The sequence below is a fragment of the Siniperca chuatsi genome, linkage group LG7, assembly GCF_020085105.1.
Source record: "Siniperca chuatsi isolate FFG_IHB_CAS linkage group LG7, ASM2008510v1, whole genome shotgun sequence".
NCBI classification, from domain to species: Eukaryota; Metazoa; Chordata; class Actinopteri; order Centrarchiformes; family Sinipercidae; genus Siniperca; species Siniperca chuatsi.
Genome location: NC_058048.1, coordinates 17,228,233 through 17,250,164, shown reverse-complemented (window position 1 = coordinate 17,250,164; position 21,932 = coordinate 17,228,233). Strand labels below are relative to the sequence as shown.

Sequence of the window (21,932 nt, the reverse complement as noted above, 5' to 3'; positions counted from 1 at the left end):
CCCATTTTAAAGTGTGGCTTATGTCTTTATTTATCCTTTGTGGAGTACTGGAGTTAAAAATGGTTCTTGTGTAAGAATTGCCAGGCCCAGCTGGGTCAGGTTTTGGAGAAGCTTACTCCCACGGATACTAATTTGCACTCTTTTTCAGTCCAGTGCAGTATCAAAGTGAGGAGGAAGACCTTAGTCTTAAATGTAGGATTTATTCTGTATAAAAATGTCAATCTGAGCTAGCTTTTATGTCCATAAGGCTGTATCCTAAAAATGAGATCAAACACCTACTGCGAGAATTAACGGTGCAGAATCTCCTTAAATCTAAGTTTTCGTTCATAGTTCGTCTGCCAAACAGCAAGTCAATAGACAAATCTCTAACTTTCTGGAAAACATTACCTTTTCCCATATGGTACTGACAGTATCCCTGAATTATTTCATCACTCCATCACTCTGTGGCAGTAATCAGTCTCAGGGAAGTCTGCCTCGAAGGAAACCATGGGTGTGATTCGGATATGGTTATTACAGTCAAGTCGTGATGTCTGTGAGGACTAAATTGCGGCGCGCGCAACACACGAACACACACACGTACACACAGCTGAGATCAGAGAGCCGGACGACATTTGACCTGGAAAAGGCTTTAATCTGCAGCTGAAGAACCCTGATGTTTGATCAGGATTATCATGTTTACCGCTATATGGGTCTCAGTAGAAGCAGTCAGTTTGGCATCTTATTTTTGCCTCCATATAGGCATAAACAGCTCAGTTTTTGTTTACTTTGTTACATTAATAGTCTGTCAGGTCATTTCTGTGAGATGCTAATGGTTAATTTTGTTTCATCTTGCAGGTTTCCCAAGAAAGCAAGCAGGTAAAAATCTTTATTTTTCTCATATTCTATTGCAATGATTTATGTATGCTTATGTAATCCTGTGGTCACACACACACACACACACACACACACACCAGTGGTTTACATACACAGAGCTCCAGACGAGGGAAATGAGGCAGGTTTTACTAGGCCTCGTATGCTGCAACACAGAAGTCTTCAGAGTTTGGACCAAACATACCCCACCCCCTCACTCATGTACACACACATACACACACAGAGTGAGGGACAAAGGGGTCCCTCTTCTGAGGGCGGCCCATCACTGCCTTTCACTGTGAACAGAACAGTGGCCTTTCACAGTTGGGGCCGGTATAGGCAGAGGCAGCCATACATAGCCTCCCAAGGTTCAAGCCGGAGTCTGGCCTTGTAGTACCTCCTCTGAGGAGCGTCCTTTCTCTGGCCTTGCTCCCTGGGTGCTCAGCAGACCGGCTCCACATCCTCTCTGGCTGTCACATTATACAGTAGACACACTCAGCATGATTCATACACTAGGAGGTCCTCTTGCCACATTATTCTCAATGCTGAAGTGAACAATTGTTGGTTCTGTGTGTAGGTGTAATTTCTCTTGAGCCTACACTTGCCTGCAGCTTCTGCATATACAGGGTAGTAGTACAGAAAGACGCAATGACACTGCCTGTAAAAAAAATGCTACATATAAAAGACCACAGTATTGTATGTGACAGCACATACTGGATAAATTCCAACGTTTTGCACCACTTGTTTGTGGTGGGATTACCTGTTTCTCATGGGTGTTCCTCTTTCTCTAGAACCAGCAGCATTCTCAGTAAAGACCACCCCCCGGACAAGAAACCCAAAAGTGACAAAACCTCACTTCCCTCCAATGAGTTTGACCCTACAGGTAACTTCCCACTTTCATTTTCAGGCTCATATACTTATTCTGTTTCTCTTATTCACTCCTTTTCTTTTATTCTCTGTCACATACTCTGCCTTTTTCCCCATCCTGTCCCTCTATCTCTGTATGCATCACTTTATCTGACTCATATGTTTCTGTCTGTCCCTCTCATCCATTTCTCTCTCTCTCTCCCTCTCCCTCTAACACACACACACACAAATACAGTCCCAGAAAATAATTCTGCTGATGATGTTTACTCAATGCACACGGCATGCTGGAATGGTGAAAGGTGGTGTGTGTATCTTGCTCTATGCTTTGTGCTCTCTTCATTTTACTTGTGTGGTCTGATCTGAGATAATTGTTTCGGTTTTATCACTGAAGCCTAACAACTTATTTTGAACAGGAGTTGAAATTGTCTTTGTTTTTGAGATAATTAAAATAATGGACAGTATAATATGTCTTTATTGGCTAAGTCTGCATTACACTGCATTATACCAACTGTTTGGTAGAAGCTTATGTTGCGTTACATGTTGCACGTTTTAAGCCGATAAGCACAGAAAGGTTTGATTATATAGGACCTTAAAATCTGCAGCTGCTTGTTTAATGTCCACATGGTTCTTGTAGTTTTAGATAAATCAATGCACTGTGGGTTTTGTATGCTCAAAGTGGTTGGGTGGTCTTGATGCATACTTGAAGGGCACAAAAGCCACTAAGCCTGTTATGCACTGCAGCTTCAAGTTTATTGCAGGGTGAAATTGTTAGGGTTCAGAAACAGACTAGTTTGATGGTGAGTGGTGACACTCCCTGTGGTATTTGTCAGCAATCAGGGCAGTATGATTTTAGATATGACTGAAGCCTCTGTATTCAAAACAAAACAGAAAATCCTCTGCACCACATGGTGGCTTATCTCTGTATGATGTAACAAAACATAGGCACGATGTGTTCTCTCAGTGGTTACACAAGACATGCACTTTGTTGCCTTTCTGTGTATAGCACCACACTAACAGTTTTCCATATTTCACTGATGGTTTGGTCCGTGTTTGAAGTGATGCAGTGATTGAAGTAGCCACAGAGAAGCAAATGATTCTTTATTTAATTGAAAGCTACATCTTTAAGTTGTCCTTTTTGTTTCTAGACATCCTTCATATTTGAATTTACTGTATGTCATGACCTTTTGCATGCTTGCATGTTGTTAGTCTATATTTAAGTTTAGTTTCCTTTTAGTTATCTGCAAATTGCATGAACTCTTTTCCCAGATTTTCTTCTAGTTGCATCTGTCATAATTTCAAAGTGGTGTGGGTTTATTAAGGATGGGCAGGAGTAGTCAGTCAGTCTGGAAATGGATGTCAACACTGGCTCATGAGATTCACATGTTTAATAATATTTGTAGTAACTAAGTGATTTATTATCTTTTAAAGGTTTAAAATATATTGGACATTAAAAAAAAAGGCTACTTATTTTGATTATTGGACCAAGACTGGTTCCTCTTTGTTTTTTATTTTTATTGTCAGCTCCTTTGCCACAACTTTTAAAACCACCTTCTGGTGTTCTGGTGAGCATTGAGTATAATTGCTATTTGAGTATACTGGAGTCCTAATATGAGGGCTCAGTTCCAGTTTGGTAAGGCCATTGAAGTATTACCACGATATTTTTGGATCAGAAGCCCACAAATTACGGGGGGTTTGTTTTTAGTTCTGGTGCATTTTAAAATCTAATCTGCACTTAAATCACTTGAGCTCATGATTTTAATGCGGGAAACAAAGTTTGGAAAAATGGGGCCCCTGTCATTGAATTCACAATGAATTGGTAGAGTGACACCTATAGCAGTAGAGGTATTTTAAAAAGAGTACTTTCAACAAAAACCAAGCTAGTTCATTTTTAGTGACTGCACTATCTATCCTGCCTATCTAAATCATTATGTTTTATTAAACTACCTATTTGTTCATTTAATTTTTCTTCTCCCATGATTGTTTCTCCCTCATGATTTTCTCTTTGCTGTTTTGTCTTTCCTTTTCTTGTGTCGGTTCTTGTTTTGTTTGTGTGTGCGTGCGTGTGTATGTATGTGTGTTTGTTTGCTGCTGTGCTGTCTGCGCTGTGGTCTGCGTGGTGGGTGCTGTGAGCAGAAGCTCTGGTGGTGCAGAAGAGTGGCAGCAGCAGTGTGCTAGCAGAAGGGAAGCCTGAGTCCTGTGGTAAGATGCTCCTGCTGGAATGGCTGGTGCGACAGCTGCATCTAGACATGCTGTGCTACAGATCCTGGTGTGAAATTGCCACTAGATGTTTTTTTTAAGCTGAGTGATGGCACAAAAGTTTTATTTATTATTATTATCATTATTATTATTATTATTATTATTATCATCATTAATCATTCTAATATTTGACTGCATGGTCAGGCATGGCCCTCTGAGTTGGGTGTAGAATCAGTGTCAAGAGATCAGCTCAACTTGTATATATCAACATATGATTTTACCTGCTTTGTAAACAAAACAGTTTCATTCATGCTGAAGAAAAGTCAATACACTTTAAATTAGAATAAATTACCAGACTATGTCTGAAAACTGAGAGACGTTTTCTTCATGTTTACATTTCTCTGGAAGCTAAAATCTAATTGGATGTACTTTGACATAGGGCTGCAACTAATGATTATTTTCATTATCGATTAATCTGCTGATTATTTGGTTTAAATATCAGAAAATAGTTAAAAAGGCCCATCACACTTTCGTAAAAGTCCATGGTGGCATCTAAGATGTCACTCGTTTGGTTTGACCAAAATTCCAAAACTGAGAAATATTTAGTTTACTATCATAGAAGACAAAGAAAAGCAGCAAATGCAATGTTTTGGATGTTTACTTGAAAAATGTGGATCGATAAATCATTTCAGCTCTACTTTGAAATGTCAGTGGTAAATGGGATTATGGTTCAAATAATTAGATCTTTTAGCAGAGCATGAAATTTAACATCTTAGCAGTGCACCGTTGCAAGGTTTGGCATCATCATTCTCTAGATAGGCTGACAGTGGCTGAAGCCAGCGCAAAGCATACTTTCCCATGATTATATTTATTCAGCCTTCCTGTTTCCAGTCACCAAATTTTTGGTTTCTATACTTGTTGATCTGTACAGCTGTTTCAGTGATTTCTTTGCCAGGTTGTGAGATATTTGGCTTTTAATACTTTCAAAAGAAAAAAAGTAAAAAAAATGGTTACCTCGTGAAAAAAGGTCACTATTAGAATTCATTGTAGAAGGCCTTAGCAGCTGTGCTCAGTACTACTTAAAAGATAGATTTTCTATTACTAGGATGCACAGCTCACTTTAAAACGTAATCCCACACTTGAGTCAGGTCCTAATATTGATGTAAATTTCAGCTAGAGGACCAGTGTGTAACATTTAGGAGGAACTATTAGCAGAAATGGATTATAATATTTATAAGTATGTATTTATTAGTGTATAATCACCTGAAAATAAGAATAGTTGTGTTTTCATTACCTTAAATTAAGCCGTTTTTATCTACAGAGGTCACTATGTTGCACCGCCATGTTTCTACAGTAGCCCAGAACGGACACACCAATCAATGGCTCTAGATTGCGCCGTTCGCGTTTTTCACGAGTTTTGCGGCCACCGTAGTTTCTCCTACAAGCTTGGAAAGGGAGGTTGAGGCGAGCGATATTCAAATGGTTGCAAACTGCAATTTCAGCACTAGATGCCACTGAACCTTTAACCAAGCATCTAAATGTGATTAAAAATTAAGCTCACACAGAAAAAAAATGCACATGCTTACAAGGACTTACTTTCACTTAGAGTAAAGCCAAGTGTCCTCTGAACAAAGGGCTTAGTGACGTGTTTTCAGAATCCACATGGCAGCAGGGTGATTATGGAGCCTCATTGCGCCTGTGGCATGAGAGTGTCGCTGTTCCCCTGTTCAGCTGCTCTCTCGTGCTTTTCCCATCATCTGGGACACTTTTTCACAATTTCTGTCTTTAGACAGAGAGAAATTGTCAGGTAATTAGAGATTTTCAATAAAATTACTTCCAGTGGGTGCCTGACCTCACATACAGTGAATTGACAAAACAAATTCTCAAGGCAGCTGTCAGAAATGCCAGTTTCTGCTGATGTCTAATCTCTGTCTAGGACACAGTTTATCACGATAATCCTCTACTATCATGTTCAACAAAGCATGGGTGTGTTCTTTTTGTTTGAATTAGTTATCTCCATTGTGTCTGTTCTTGCACCAATTTAAAATGGAAGAAATCCACAGATAAAAAAGCCTTTATCACAGAACAGCATATGAAGCTCTGATTATTCAGACTTTTAGATTTAAGAAAAGTAGTCTGACCTTTTTATGTGGTATTTTAATGACATGGGTTCCTTCTTTTTGTGATTGTGGGGCTAAGGGTACTCTGTCAGTATTAAAGGTCAGTTTATTCTCCAGAGTACATTTCCTTGTGTTTCAGCAAAGGGTGCCGATTACAGATCAGTTAAACCTCTGAATAATACATTAGCTTAGTTGGATTAACCTGATCAGTGATCATGACAGCACTCCCACTCCTCATGGTTTATTAACACCAACCAAAGATCTCTAAAATACTGTTAACCATAGAATGCAGGCAAAAGATCAACATCTAGAGACAAATTCACACCAGCTCTAAACCATATGGCTTCATCTGTTTCCTTGACACCCCTGCCCTCTCACCATTTCCCTTCCCCCAGCTCCCTCAGCTCTACCTGACCCTCTCTCTACACCCCTCCCCCCAGCCTGGGGCTTTTGCCTCCTCTAACCTCTCTCCATCTATTAGCTCCTGTTCCTTTCACTCTCCAACCCCCACCACACCACTGCCCTTATCGATCGACTCACCTCTGGTTGATGCTGCACTGACCACGAAATCTCAGACATAACAAGAAACCCGTTCAAGGGTCACTCAGTTTGGGTTACTTATAAAATCTGCTCTATAGCGATGTTTTAAGATTGCTTGCTTTTGGAAAAGCAACACACTTCTTGTTCATGATAACATGAGACAACATTTTTTTTCTATTTGAGCATTTTGCATTACTTGCATTGTTTTCTTTTGTGTGTACTGTCCTGTCAGTCTAGTCAGTGTCGGCCAGACATTAGATAAGCTCTAATCTCTTCTTGTTTATGAAACATCACATAAAAAAAACCTGAAAAGTAACATTCCTCCTTCTGGCCTGTGAGACTACAACCAAAAATGTCAGGGGTGTCAGATCTGTTTCAAACATCCCCTCACACAGAAGGACTATAAAAAGTATTTAAATTTGAAAGAGGATTTATTATTATTTTTTGTTTTTGTTTAGTCACCACATTTTGGCTATTTAAATGTTTACTTGCCAACCTTAAAACAAGCTTTCTTTACTGTACATGCTCAGATTATGGGATGTTATCATGTTATGCTGACAACAGAGTCCTAGACTACTGGAGATAGGTTATATGCTGATATGTTAGAGCAGTGATTCCCAACCAGGGGTACTTCTGCAGTTACCAGGGGTACGTGGAAATATTGTGAAGCTCAGCTAATTTGAGAAAATAGAAATTATGATTTGATAATATATATCCACATATTTGTATTTAGGAGAAAAATCAGCACACAAGTAAGATTACAAATTTGTGGTGCTGATCTTTATAGTTATTGTCACAATAACATATCAACTATGGTAGTCTGTGCAAGACATGTCTCAGTTTTCCACCAGTCAATTGTAAGTTGATTAAGACTGCAGAAAAACTAGTCAGAAAGAAGACAACCAAAAGCTAAAATTAAAGATACTGTAAATGGTTGAAATAACCAGTTTCTGTCACTCCAAACGGCAGTAGTACAAATTCAGACTTGGCCAAAACTACTAAACAATACCATAAAGCCATCCCATCTATCAAAGAGTATGATAAAGGGGTACTTGCACCCATCTGATAGGGCTGTTGGGGTACGTCGGACAAAAAAGGTAGGGGAACCACTGTGTTAGAGGATAGTTTCACATACTTTTAAGTGTACATACTCACATGCCCATATGTACTGTACTTTGAAAGCATTATTGGTCACTGTAATTGTTCCTCTTGTCCATACTGGCTGCAAAGAGACCCCTTTGTTCGTTTCAGTTTCAGTGTAAGTGATGGGGGACAAAATCTCTTCATGGTCAGTATGGACAAGGGGAACAAATCCAGAGATTAATCATTCTTTTATTGTACCTGCGGGCATGTGAGTATTGTTTTAAGGTAGACTTTAAAAAATATGAACATATCCTTTAAATGAGGGGTCTATTCCCTTATCCTTTGGTGATACCTAATTTTTGCCCAGCATATACACTACCAGGACTCACTCAAAAAATCAAGTCTAAAAAGTCATTTTCATAATGTAAAATAAAATATCTGCTTAGCATTTAGTACAAGGGTGAGGTTTAGTTTTATTTTTCAGAAAGTTTGTAGTTTATGCATTGGCTTCCTGGTCCTTTTTGAAGACACTGTTATGTCTTTCTGTCCTGTCTGTCTAACTTGCAGGTCTGGTGCAGCGATGTGTAATCATCCAGAAAGATGAAAATGGCTTTGGGCTCACTGTCAGTGGTGACAACCCAGTGTTTGTGCAGCTTGTCAAAGAAGGTAAGGTGGAGTCTCAAACTTTAAAGGAAGAAGAAAAAGATGTTATTAAAAGGACTACATCTGGTCTACGCAATTGTAATAGAGATGTGGGCTCCTTTTTCATGCACTGACGTGAAACTGTTACGGTAGTTTGCTCTGAACTCACAGATATGAGGGGTAATTGGGAGTCGGCAACCACCACCACTACTCTGACACTTACTTAGAGAATTGAAGCCACTGACTGTATATTTCCTCTTGAGTAGTTTCACAGTAGCTGCAGCTTCCGCTTTATCATGATGTCTTTTAAAGAGGGGACTTTGACAGGATACTTATGTGGTCCCTTACAGTCTTTCACTGTCTGTAGAGGTTGATGTGAGCTGTTGTCACGTCACAGAAAACATTATACGGTCTGTACAGTAGTGGAGAGAGACAGAAGAGAAAGAAATTGATTGAGGAATTTTGTTGCACTGGCTTCTCATTAGTGCTTTTGTTACTGACTCAGCACTAACAAAATTTTTGCTCGTCAACCCCTTGTGGTAAAACTTTATGTTTTTGTTGCTCTGAAACAGATCAAATCCAAATATCTAATTACATATTGACAAATAATGTAGTTACACCTGTCCTTTGACTTTTAGACCAACTGATCAGACAAGATTATGTCCTTAGTTCAGTGACTACTAAAAATGTCCATACTAATACAAAACTGTAGACTCAAAATGCACATCATAAGTAGTGTATTAGTAAAACTGTATTTGGTTTACTTCAGCTGTATGCTGCTGACTATAGAGTCAGACGTGGAGCTCATAATAACCTGTCTCATGCCTAAATCCCTTTGTTTGGGGTGGAGCTGTGAAACAGGTCCTTCTTGTAATATAACCACTGTTATGGTCTTTCAAAATAGCACTCAAATAGTCACTTTGCAACATCTGGTTTGTCAAGGCTATATGTTGTATTCATTGTGTAGATGTATCAACAATTGCACCATGAAGCTGTATGTCTTTTCTGTTTTCCCTCCATCCATTTCATTCTTCCATTTGTTTTTTACTTTTATCACCTCTTCTGCTGCTTTAATGATCATTTTCTTCTGTGTTTGCTAGATGGGGCTGCTATGCGGGCAGGTGTTCAGACAGGAGACAGGATCATCAAGGTATTGTGTTCATCTGCCTCCATGTCTTTAAACTGCTAACATCACTGTTTTCTTGTCCAAGGACGATACAGAGGCTGTAGGCTGCCACCTTCTGGTCAGTCAGTATTTCTACTCTCTTTATGCAGTGTCTGGGGATGAGATGTCAAATTGTAAAGCTGGGCCTAGAATGGGTGGTTTTGGACTCTCTTAATTCTTATCATATTACCATTGCTGTCTTCCAGGTTAACGGGACCCTTGTTACACATTCTAATCACATTGAGGTGGTGAAGCTCATCAAATGTAAGTTCCTCTGTCTGTGTTCTAGCAAAAGCCACATTTTAAAGATGAAGCTTAAATTAAAACTGGCATTTTGCTTTAATTTTTCATTCTAGCGGGGTCCTATGTGGCCCTCACAGTGTTGGGGCGTCCTCCAGGGCTCGCCCAGATCCCTTTGTCTGAAGCAGAGTCTGAAATGTTGGGCGTTAGCATTTCCTCTCCAAACTCCCCAGCAACAGAACGCCCTTACAGTCCTCAGGACCGCTTCCCCTCCACTCAACCACCATGGGTACTAAAGACATCAGTTACTTCTGTTGCCCTCTTTCTATTTCTTGCCTCTACAAACTTGTCTTCCTTCTTCATTCTCATTCCTCATCATCATCATGGGGATTTTCACCTGGGTTATCTCTGTCTTTCTCTTTATTCTAAATGTGCTCTCATGTTTGGGTTGGCTTCTCTATATCTCATCCTTTCTTACAAATTTGTATGCTTAAATATTTGTTAAATGCATCTGGATTACATATATCTAATATTTGCTTGAATGCTTCTCACCTGTAGTCTAATGTACTGTTCCTCCATATGCTTTTCAACTTCCCTTTTCGTTTTTTCCCCACAGGATGAGAATAACAGTATCTGCAACCAGAAGGTTGACATCTTGCAAAAGATGCTCTCAAAAGAGCAGCACGAGCTGCAGGTTAGCAGAATAATCACTTCCACTTACTGTCTTCTCTGTGTTGTAACACTGATTTCCTTGGTAGATGTTGGCAATAGCGAAGTGATTTGCACCCCTTATTGCGCAGTTATGTATATCTAAACCCTGTTCAGGAATGTTGTGTTATTACCTGTGTTGAAAATGAAAGGATCAGCTTTCATCCATCTTTGAATAGAACATCACTTAGGGTAGGAGGCAGGTAGTATGTGTACACTTGATAAGACTGCTGTTTTTCATGCAGTGATTTTGAGACAGTATTTTCCTAAACACCCCAGCCAGAGTCATACCAGAGTCAACATATGACATATTTTACTTGCTTGATTGTTTACAAATAACAGGATACTACTGGTTCTGATTCCTTGTTTTGATTTCACTCTTTTTTCTTTATAGGCCATGAAGGAGGAGTACAGCAGGAACCCCTCCCCCAAACTACTGAAAGACATCCAGGAAGCTAAGAAACACATTCCTCAGCTGCAGGGTCATCTCTTCAGGGCCACTGTGGCAACACAGGTAAAGCAAATAACCCCCCTCTAACTAACTACCCGCATGTACTTGCATACAGAATAGGGTATCTAGGGACACTGATCTACCAGCAACATCCAAGCAGCCTTTGTATAATTTTGTGTAGTGCATTTAGGGATCGCTTCAGACAAACAATAATCCTAATCTTATCAGAGGATTAGGCTTTGTCTGTGGGAAGCCACTCTTTTGTGTCTGTGTGACAGCTTATTTTATATACCTCACTCATTGAACCTTGTGTTATGTATGTCAACATATTAGTCTGCTCTCTCAATTTTAAAAGTTATATTTTATCAGAATACACTCTTAAAATACTCATATATTCCCACATTTATTAATTATCACCAATGTAGCCTGTTAGTTTGCTCTAAGCCTTGGTCTGTGTTAAAACATGTTTCATTCTGGACTTTGTGAATCTTGTTATGTAATAACATTTATAATTAGTAACTGTTTACATGAATCCGTAGGAGGCTGTTCCAGGTGGTGATGCAGATGATGGTAGCATGTTTGAGACAGAGCACACTCCCACCTTTAAGGGAGACAACAGTACAGACCTTTCCTGGAGCAGCACTTCTGTAAGTTGTCACCTATCAGCACTGCTAACCAACATAATTAAAATTTCCCTCTGAACTTCATATTAAGCCTTGATTCCAAGACTAGGTAAGCTTTAGGAAAATATATTTATGGCATCATGCTAAATTAAATGAATCAGTCTTAATTAGCCCTGCTTAGCTTTGGCTACTTTAGATCTAGGGGATATCTTTTTTTTTTAAATTGAGATTTACTGAGAATGTAATGTTTTGTTCCATCCCACCTCCAGATATCTCGCAGATTTAGGCCTGGATCTCCAGAGATCCTGTGCCCAAGAGAGTCATCTTACCCCAGCCCAAAGAGCACACCCAGGAACAGTTTAAATTCCTGCCACTCTCCAGAGGCAGAGGATGCCACTGACTTGGTAGCTATACTCTTTTGCCATGTGCAAATTCTGCTTGAAATGTACTTATTCACTCCCTTTCCTGGTGTAAACGTGGGACAGAGTGCATTTTTGAAGTGTGTTTCATAGATAAATATTGTGTTTTTAGGTATGAATAATCTCTGTCAGTGAAAGTATACCCCAGATCAGTTGTGTTATAAATGTCCACATTACCAATGTTCCACAATGTACCACTGTCTTTTCCCCAGGACTCTCTGTCCCCTACCAGACTCAGCAGTCCGTCTTCCTCCCGCCTTGTCTCGCAAATCATTGGAGCTGAGGACGACTATTTTGATTCAGACCAGGAGCAGGTATTTTACCACAGGGCAATCTTAACATCTATGTCAATCATAACATTACCGAACACAGTTGTCACATTCAATTATTTAAAAAAGGCGTATTATAAACTTTTCATTGTAAGCAAGGTCTCAATAATATCATTCAAACTCATGTCACATGTGAAGTCCGTACAGATGACAAGACTGCAAACTGTGATTTTTTTTTTTTTCAGACTAATGGCCAGTGTAACAGCTTTAACAACATTGAGCAGCTCAAGTCTCGCCCAGCGCACCTCGCAGCCTTCCTTCACTATGTCATTTCTCAGTTTGACCCTGCTCCTGTGGTAAGACCATCTTCCTTCAAACCTTGTTTAAATCTGTTATGTATTAATTTCTGTTTTCATGCAGCCACTACAGCTGTTTATTTTGTTTTATTAATCCTAATATTATGTCCTCAGCTGTGCTACCTCTATGCTGACCTCTACAAGCAGACCAACTCCAAAGAGACCAGACGGGTGTTCATGGACCTCCACACCTTTTTCATTGATCGTGGAGCAGTAAGTACAGTTTTTGTTGCCCAAAGTGAAATATGGCCAACAGTACACATCAGACTCATCCAATGTTCATCTGTCTGTCTGTCACACAAGATGCACACAGTATGTCACTGATTTTGACAAAAACTGGTAAAATGTTGCATGTCACCACATTGCCAGGGTATTTTCAAAATTACACTAAATATTCCAAAGAAAGCCCCAACATCTGTTGTTGTTGTTGTCTTGAAATCCTGCACAAACTCCAATCTGAAACACCAATGATGAGATTTTAAACAAAACATGGAATGATCCACATGACCAAAAAACTCAGCATTATCACATTTAACACCAAATTGCCCAAGACGGTCACATTTAGAAATTAGATTAAGGTGATACATTAAACAAATTGGCTATTGCATCATTCACAGGTGATGATGTGATTATGAGTTCCTTGATTTATGATCTTCACTCACATTGACATTTAATATAATTTGAAAAGGTGTTTTGCTTGACTTCAGTATATTCTCTCATGTCCTTTTTGTTCCAATTTGTTGTCAAAGTATAAAACTGTTTTTCTTTTTTTTTTTATATATAGAATTTGAAAGTTGCTGTTCCTGAGTCCATCTCTGCTGATCTCGGTAAGTATTTAATGCGGTGCCTTTGCTTCATTTGGTTGTGTGCCCAGTGTCATTTTGAGTAGGTGAGTTTTTTGTTATGGTCACCTTTTGAACTTCTGCTGGCTCACTTCAACCATTTGGCCATCCTTATTATACAGTCCCTGTAAGTTGATCACTTACTCAGCCATGCGCACCCCCGACTAAGGTGTTAGGAAATCAAATGCTCTGATGGTTTGGAAAGAATTGCTTAACCTTAATGGCGCATATTTAGCGTGCACTTGCCATAATCCCTCGAGAGACTTGGTGTACAGTATATGTGAGTGTGTGTACATGTGTTTGCAGACCGGCGGCGGACAGAACTAATCCCAGAGGAAATAAACAGACAACTTGTTCAAACACTGCAGGACTCTCTGCTCCCTGACATCCAGAGGAACCTTGAGGATTTCAGGTAAACTTGTCAACTCTGAATTGTTTTTTTCCGTTGTGTGGTAGGATCCGATTAATTTCAGAACTTGACAATTTGGTCAGTTCACACATCAAGAAAATGAAAAAACAAAACAAAAGCACAGTATCTCGCTTAGTGCACTTACTTCTGTTTAGCCATTTTTTGCAGAGGCATTATCAGCCTACCCACAGTATATGACTTGATATGTTGGTACATGTAGGCAGAAGCGCAGTATGGGCCTAACGGTGGCTGAAGTAGAGTTGGCCAGACTGGACCAAGAGAGAGTCAGAGACCGTGTCACTCTGGAGCGAGAGCGCTCATATGCTGAAAACATCGTCACCAAGATAGAGGATATCCTGTAAGTAGCACATGCCATGTATATGGACATATGCTGCTCGGATGCACAAATACTCACAACCTCATGTTTCTAACCATTATTAGCCACTCACACAGTTTTTCTTCTTTTTATTGTTTATAGGTTAACTACTCAGACCACAGAGGAAGAGAAATGGTAAGCAATTGTATATTGTGGAGTATTTCTCAAAGCATATGAAGGGGATCATTTAGGGCTTCAAGGGCTCTCATGGCCCCTCGAACCATCTGTGTCTTCATTGCATTTACAATCTGTAATATGTCTCAGTAATCTCAAATGAATTACTATGTAACAGCTTATTTTATTAGACTTTTTGACTCCTTTAAATGAATTATTAAATAAATGTTGAATGTATGCTAAATTCATAATATATGTCAGTGGTAGTCATTTTTAATCTTTAAAGTATAGTTTTTGATGTTTCGACTTAGAACACACAACAACATATTGGTGTCATCCAAGGCCCATTCTACATCCCCCACGGTTTACAAATGAAGCACTCGGGCAGTCTCTTAAAGATGACTTGTAATTTATGCAGTATGTTTATATTAAATAATTCAAAAGTGTGACTGATTGAAACAGTCTTGTTTGATATGCCATATGGTCACAGCACACCCCAGATGGTTTGTGTAGAAATTGAACGAGAAGGACTGGCATGACATATGGTACAATATGGACTCTTCAAATTTAAGCAACCAAATTCAAGTGTTGTCACTTTTGTTTTCATTTAGCACTACAATGCAGTATGTCATTTATACATACATGAAGCACCTTGGTGTGAGGGTCAAGGAACCTCGCAGTTTGGAGTCCAAACGGGTCAGGATCAACTTTCTTCCCAAGATCAAGGTACTTAACATTACTCATTGTGCCTTGGCCCTTCTATCTCTCCCTTTATCATCTATCTGACACTTTCCTTTTTTTTAAATAAAATACAGAAAAGCAGCAAGACAGAAAAGGAAGGAGAAGAGAAGGTGAAGAAACCCAGATTTCCCAGTATCCTTGGACCTCAGCGTCGACCCAGCCGCATTGAAGCAGCGTCAGGTGAGTTAGGACTTTTGAATGAGCCAAAATTATGACACTACATCTAAAGCTTTTTCAAAACTTGACACCACTTTTCTCTGTATTCAGTGGGTAAAGCCTTGGATGGTCGCCCCCGGCCTCAGAAACAGTTGTCTCAGCCCACACTGGGGGCAAGTGAGCACATGGAAGCTGGTCGTCTAAGAGCCAGCCAATCGAGTGAGGGCTCTGAGCTCATACACGCCACGTCTGTAAACACCTCATCCCCAAACAGCGGCACCTATAGCTCAGACACGAGCCGAGACGCTGATATGGGTGAGCTACTGAACGACTAATTAAGGACATCAGTAGAAGAAAAAGACAGAGGAAGCGATTGTTTCTAACTTGTTACTTGTCTCTCAGGTGGGACTCCGACCTCAGGCCCCTCCAGGCTGAGTGACGGCCTTCAGTCCGACCCTCTGGATGGGTCGCCGTATCCTGCTTCGCACTTTGACCTTTACAGCCTGGACCAACTGCAAGAGGATGACAGAGAAAGCGACAGGTGCATTTACAGACGCATTTGCAGTAACACTTTTGCTTACTTACATAGAGAATCTTTATTTTTAACATTGATTTTATGTTAAAATTTTCTTTAGAACCCACGAGGGAACACCAAAGGCCATAAGAAGGTGAGGATATCCAATCATTTTGACTTTTCTAACTTAAATCCATCTAAAAACAAAAAGTAAGAAGGGGTCATATGCAGTGGTGAATTTTTATTAGCCAGATGAAAGCTAACTTTCTGTCTTGCCCTAGGCTTGAGGGACTGGGTGCTGCTGATGTCCAGAGTGAGGACGACCAGGGAACAGACTCCGAGCATGACCCCCCAAACTGGCAGCAACTGGTGGGGCGAGAGGTCCTTGCAGGTCTCAGGTCTCAGGAAATCAAGAGACAGGAAGTCATCAATGGTGAGCAGAGCATTTTTTGGTATCCAACCCAAGTTGCTGTCAAATGTACATCATGTACAGATAATCTGCAATCTTGAATTAACATCTTGCATTGTTTCTGCAGAGCTGTTTTACACAGAGCGTGCACACGTGCGGATGCTGAAAGTTTTGGACCACGTTTTCTACCAGAAGCTCTCCAAAGAGGCCATCCTGCCTCCTGCTGACATCAAGAATATCTTCACCAACCTGGAGGAGATTCTACAGCTACATGGTACACACACAAACACACACATCCTGTTTGTGGAGACATGAAATCCATCAAAAATTCTTATCTATGCATGACAGCTCTTGAAGCCACTATGACACAGTGAAAAAAACCTCAAAAGTAAGGTAGTGAGAATTAAGATAAAGTTTAAAGTAAAACTAAACTACAACAGAATGATAAAATATAGAACTTAAACTGTGCATGCACTCAGCACCCTCATATTTTCGTGTTGTATTCTTCATCTTTGTTATCTTACCAACACACACACACACACTGACTGTCCATTGGTGTCTCTCCTTTGAATTTCAGTTTCAATACTGGAGCAAATGGGAGCCGTTCGGAAGAGAAATGAGTCTTCAGTAATTGATCAGATAGGAGACGACTTGCTCTCCTGGGTGAGTACAATTCTCAAGCTGAAATTGTATTTCCAATTTCAAACATTCTTTTATTGAATACATTTTAAGATGACTGAAATTGCTTTATAGTGAGAGAAAAAAATGTTGTTGGCATGAGATTGCTTTCCTCAGCCTCAACTCTGTTAATTTTGACATGTCATATGTACACAGAAATAGTTATGTACAGTTTATATATGATAGAGAAGGTATTATTGGCATTTTTTTCACACTTAACATTAAATCCTTAAATCACCATAAACACCAAAATCCTGAAATACAAAACCTTGGCACAAAAGAATATCTCTGCCCTCCTCAGTAACAAGAAATGTAATCAAAGTGGAAGCAAGCGAGGGAAATAGAAGCCTGTTTCTCAGTAAATGGTTATGTCAGACAGTGCCCTAGATTTGGCTGACATCTCCGCATCTCAGTATCATGTGTGATACATTAGATGTGAGGTAGCCACGTATCAGCTGGCAGCCTTGTCTAAAATGTCTCTATGGGGGATAAGTAGGGTAAACGGTCCCCTGAGGGTCCGAGCATAGATCTAGTCTACATTTAAAGCTGTCTCTGCTATGAGGACTTAAGCCTGGCCCCCTTCTGGGAGTTGCTGCTCATTGTAGGGGTTAAATACTAGACATTTCCATGGCAACTACCCCTGACCCAGATCAACTGACTGACTTATCACCATCTCTGTCCGTCTCTGCTCCGTCCTGTCTTGGGTTGGGTGGTTACAGTTCAGCGGTGGAGAGGAGGAGAAGATCAAGCAGGCGGTGGGGACATTCTGCAGTAACCAGCCTTTTGCTCTGGAGATCATCAAGACCAAGCAGAAGAAAGACTCGCGGTTTACTGCGTTCATCCAGGTACTGAAGTTATGCTCACATATTGCAGAAATTTTTATTTTAGTGAAAATGATTAAATGAAGCTCAGAATGTGTCATACAGAGGAGTTAAACGAGCGATATGTAAATCTGTTTGATTCATGGAATTCAGCTGAAATGTCACCTCTCTGAATAAGAACCTAAGCTACATTTAGTGTTGCTCAGTCACCATTTATACTTGTTAGAAGATGTATTTTGGCTGTTTGGTGATCGTTTAAGTTCACCCAACCCATTTTTTTTTTATTGCTTTGCAGGAGGCAGAGAGTAATAGACTGTGTCGCCGACTGCAGCTTAAGGACATCATTCCTGTAGAGATGCAGCGGTTCACCAAGTACCCCCTGCTACTAGAGAACATCGCCAAGTACACAGGTGCTGTAGTGTTGCCTTACCAATCAGAGTTCCTTCACAACAGTTGGCAGTGATTTGTTCATGATGTAATCAGCTTAGTGCACAAGGTTGTTTTAGTGCACAAATTACTCCACATACTTACTGGGTGCATGGTCTTGGATGTAATAATAATTCAAAACAAAATGTTTGAATAAACCAAAAATGTGGCAAGTAGATATTAGTCGTGTTGAATGATAATAGAATAGCTGCAACTAATGATTATTTTAATTTTTGATGAGTCTACCAATTATTTTCTTGGTTAATCGATTAATCGTTTGTTCTGAAAATGTCAGAAAATTCCCATCACAAGTTTCTAGAGTCCAATGTCTTCAAATATCCCACAGAAGACTGGTAAAACCAGCAAATCTTCACATTTGAAAAGTTGAAAGCAGTGAATTTTTGGCATTTTTGCTTTAAAAAATGACTTAATCGAAGCATACAATGAGGCACCTGCCAACCACTTGTTCTGGCTTTGGACACACTTGAAACCTTAATGATGTCAACATACCTGCAGGAAGAGCCACAGAACAGCTCTGTGCATTCATACAAACCACTTACAGTTCATGCAGGTACAAAAACTGATCCCTCTCCTGCAGTCTTATTCAGACACTTCAAAGTCTGTTCCACTCAGTCACGAATACTTAGTTCATTATTGACTCTAAGGGAGGAAAAACTGTTAACTTCCTTTTAAAATTAGTTAGTTTTAAAACAGTTATTATTATACTTATTCTCATCACTATTGCATACCGTTTTAGACTCTCCTGACTGAGTAGTGGTACTTTTTTCTGTCTGCAGTCCAGTTCATCACACTGGCTGGATAGCTGTATAGCTTTGCTGCACCATGCTGTAAAGGTGTACAACATATCTGGTCTGATGGTTGTCGTTGTCACGTTGTCGCATGTGACCTCCATGACTTGAGATCAGTTATTGTATCCAGCCTTTCTCTCCTGTGATCCTCAAATCAATTAAATCCTATGAGGTAATCATTTCAATATGGAAATGAATTTACTCATGTTGCAAGTAACCACGAAAACATGTAATGCAGGAATAGTACCTAGTTTGCATTTTATAATCTGAATGTAATATAATACAATAGATAAAAATTTAAATCAACTCTTGAGATAGAAGAAAGTGGATAAAAATGAAACAAATTAAGTCTTAAGCAAGGTTCTGTGTGGAAACATGCCAACCATTAGTGAATTACAGAGACAAATGGAGAGATTATCATTTTAATGGTCCTGGAGCGGTAGTGCACATTTTGGGAAATGTCTAACCCATTATTTGGTCCATCATTTTAGTCTTGGCTGGGGTTTGGGTCTCACACAGAGAGAACGCACTAACGATAAAGTATAACCAGCTATTATGGGATCATAATGCCCCCCTGCTTTATCATAATTTTTGAGAACGATGGTGTGTTAATGGACAGAAGAAATATCAATTTGCCGGACAGCCCCCTGCAGAACTTAAGAGGCCTTACTTATTATTTGATGTCATAATATCTTCCAGACAATGCAGTGGAGAAGGACAAAGTGAAGCAGGCAGCAGACTGCTGTAGAAAGATCCTCAATCACGTCAACCAGGCTGTGAAGGAATCTGAGGACAAGCAGGTGTGATGTTTTTTAAAATCTCCTTTCCATTTTATGCCATTCCCTACACTTTTCTCTTCCTCTTTTTCAGTCTCATCCAAAGTTCTTTCTTTTTTCCTGCTCTACCACAATTTATTTTTTCACTACCTCTTGTGCTCCCCAGGCAGTGGCTTCCTTTTTAAAGAGCGCTTACTAATCCCTTTTCCTCTGTCTCTATTTCTCTCCATCCTTCCTCAAGAGGTTGGAGGACTATCAGAGAAGATTGGACCTCTCCTCCTTAAAGCAGACAGACAACCCCGTGATTCTGGAGCTAAAGGTGAGTTATCTACACGACCCTTTTAGCTTCAGTTTAAGCATACTCACTTGTTGTACACCCACATACGCTGTTTGAAATATCTGCTTGGTAGAAAGGTAGTGCTATGTGGAAATAGCTCCATGGACAAGTATTTATAAGCTTTAAATGTATTTTCCCGATCTACCTCCATTAGAACTTGGATCTAACCAAGAAAACGATGGTGCATGAGGGGCCGCTATCATGGAAAGTGAACAAGGACAAGACTATTGGTTTGTAATCAGCACATTATAAGAGTTTGATTGTTGTTAAGCTTTGATATTGCTTCCAAAAACTCCAGTGTACCACCACTCATGTTTGACAAGTAAATACAAATATCCCCTCTGTCTCCTTTCAGAGTTGTACACACTCCTCCTGGAGGACATCCTGGTTCTGCTACAGAAACAAGATGAGCGTCTGATCCTGAAGTGTCACAGTAAAAACCTGGCAGGCACCGCAGATACCAAACATATCTTCAGTCCCATCATCAAACTCAACACTGTGCTGGTGCGCTCTGTGGCCACAGGTCAGTTGACACCCAATCTCTTGTCTGTTTTTCTGTTAACAATAACTGGATGAATCAGGATCAGATCAAATCATCAAAACAAATGAACCCCTCACAATACAACATCCAGGCATACAACCCAGAATAATTGTGATTAATCTAACCCCAAACCGCACACTCTCTCCTTCCAGACAACAAGTCCTTCTTCGTCCTATCCATGTCAGACAACGGAGCCCAGATCTATGAGCTGATGGCACCCACAGTGTCAGATCAGAGAACGTAAGTCCACATACCTTTTGATTGATTAATTACATTTTTATTGCTCCCATTGATAAATGGGCTAATAACTTTTTTTTTTCTTGCACAAGGTGGCAGCGTCTAATCACCCAGAGAGCCGATGCCATGAAAGTCAAACCTCACAGCGTCATACCATTACCTCAGACTGAGTATGTGACTTAACCATTTTTATAAATTGATCAGTTCAGATGGTTCTCAGGATTTGAGCTTGTTACTAACATAAGATGTTGCTTGTGTGCCAGTGGGGAGAGAGACGGTGTGGAGATCATTACGGCAGGTGTTTCCAGGCTGAGTAGAGACTCAGACCGGGCATCCACCAGCAGCACCCAGTCCACAGGTAACTGGAGCCACTCAATTCTTCAGTTATTTTTAGAAACAGTTTTTATTCCATACTTATTTAAATATTCTGTCCTACTCAACTGTGTAGATAATCCATCTCTAATTATACCCCCTCAGATAAAGAGAGCAGTCCAGCCTCCAGAAGTGTGATGCAGAGTTCTCTGCCAGGTAATAATCCATTTGAGCGAGTAAAGGCAGAGGAAGAGGAGGAGGAGGAAGGTTTTGTGGACCCAGAGCTTCCTTACCCAGTTGCTGAAGATGGCAAAGAAGGAGACTCGTTTAACATGTTCCCCTCCAGAGCAGACGAAGCACTGAAAACATGTAAGCACACAGAACAGATAACACAAAATCCAGTGCTACATGTGCAGTGATCGGCTGTATGCAGATATTGTATGTACATTTTTCAAAATCATTTAGCCTTACCCCTCACCTGTCCCTCAGTGGCAGCATTAAAGCAGGTGTTGGTGACCCAACTGATGTCCCAGGAGGCTGCAGAGCAAAACAAACGTTCTACGGGGGCCCGTCTCCTCAGGACCACCTCTCTGCGGACCCCTGTAGACAACCGCGCACGGGTGATGGTCCACAATGGCTCAGAGAAGAACAGCTGCCAGACAGAGGACCCGACTCAGGACCTGGGCTCTGGGGACACGGGCTTCTTTGATTCTCCTGAAGATTATGGTGAGCCTGCACAGTCTGAACAATTGATTTGCCATTATACATTACACTGTAGGTTTAAATAGATTGTACTTACAGACAAATGTTTCTTAGAGTAGTCATTGTAAGGTGCAGCTTGCTCAGTGCTCTTCGATCCCCAATGTGTTTTCCACGGCAGTAGTACTAAATGGCTCCTTTTGGTTC

The 21,932-nt window shown here is 40.2% G+C and overlaps 1 protein-coding gene across 5 annotated transcripts in view; it reads left to right on the top strand.

Annotated features, from left to right (window-relative positions):
• Positions 1-21,932, top strand: part of arhgef12a (Rho guanine nucleotide exchange factor (GEF) 12a) — a 38,042-nt gene that overhangs the window by 14,331 nt on the left and 1,779 nt on the right. For 3 of the 5 annotated variants that reach the window (XM_044203345.1, XM_044203346.1, XM_044203344.1), the window contains 37 exons: positions 835-855; positions 1,641-1,732; positions 3,850-3,915; positions 8,223-8,321; positions 9,398-9,447; positions 9,669-9,726; positions 9,819-9,991; positions 10,319-10,396; positions 10,805-10,924; positions 11,401-11,508; positions 11,754-11,888; positions 12,116-12,217; positions 12,418-12,528; positions 12,643-12,741; positions 13,313-13,355; positions 13,677-13,782; positions 14,000-14,137; positions 14,258-14,290; positions 14,881-14,995; positions 15,085-15,190; positions 15,278-15,481; positions 15,569-15,707; positions 15,802-15,834; positions 15,962-16,113; positions 16,217-16,363; positions 16,667-16,752; positions 17,487-17,612; positions 17,884-17,998; positions 19,523-19,623; positions 19,841-19,918; positions 20,091-20,166; positions 20,292-20,459; positions 20,630-20,717; positions 20,807-20,884; positions 20,978-21,072; positions 21,192-21,395; positions 21,516-21,752. In XM_044203345.1, the coding sequence (XP_044059280.1) occupies positions 835-855; positions 1,641-1,732; positions 3,850-3,915; positions 8,223-8,321; positions 9,398-9,447; positions 9,669-9,726; positions 9,819-9,991; positions 10,319-10,396; positions 10,805-10,924; positions 11,401-11,508; positions 11,754-11,888; positions 12,116-12,217; positions 12,418-12,528; positions 12,643-12,741; positions 13,313-13,355; positions 13,677-13,782; positions 14,000-14,137; positions 14,258-14,290; positions 14,881-14,995; positions 15,085-15,190; positions 15,278-15,481; positions 15,569-15,707; positions 15,802-15,834; positions 15,962-16,113; positions 16,217-16,363; positions 16,667-16,752; positions 17,487-17,612; positions 17,884-17,998; positions 19,523-19,623; positions 19,841-19,918; positions 20,091-20,166; positions 20,292-20,459; positions 20,630-20,717; positions 20,807-20,884; positions 20,978-21,072; positions 21,192-21,395; positions 21,516-21,752 (3,980 nt within the window). The remainder of the gene's footprint in view (positions 1-834; positions 856-1,640; positions 1,733-3,849; positions 3,916-8,222; positions 8,322-9,397; positions 9,448-9,668; positions 9,727-9,818; positions 9,992-10,318; positions 10,397-10,804; positions 10,925-11,400; positions 11,509-11,753; positions 11,889-12,115; positions 12,218-12,417; positions 12,529-12,642; positions 12,742-13,312; positions 13,356-13,676; positions 13,783-13,999; positions 14,138-14,257; positions 14,291-14,880; positions 14,996-15,084; positions 15,191-15,277; positions 15,482-15,568; positions 15,708-15,801; positions 15,835-15,961; positions 16,114-16,216; positions 16,364-16,666; positions 16,753-17,486; positions 17,613-17,883; positions 17,999-19,522; positions 19,624-19,840; positions 19,919-20,090; positions 20,167-20,291; positions 20,460-20,629; positions 20,718-20,806; positions 20,885-20,977; positions 21,073-21,191; positions 21,396-21,515; positions 21,753-21,932) is intronic. The other 2 variants (XM_044203347.1, XM_044203348.1) reach the window with 1 other exon arrangement.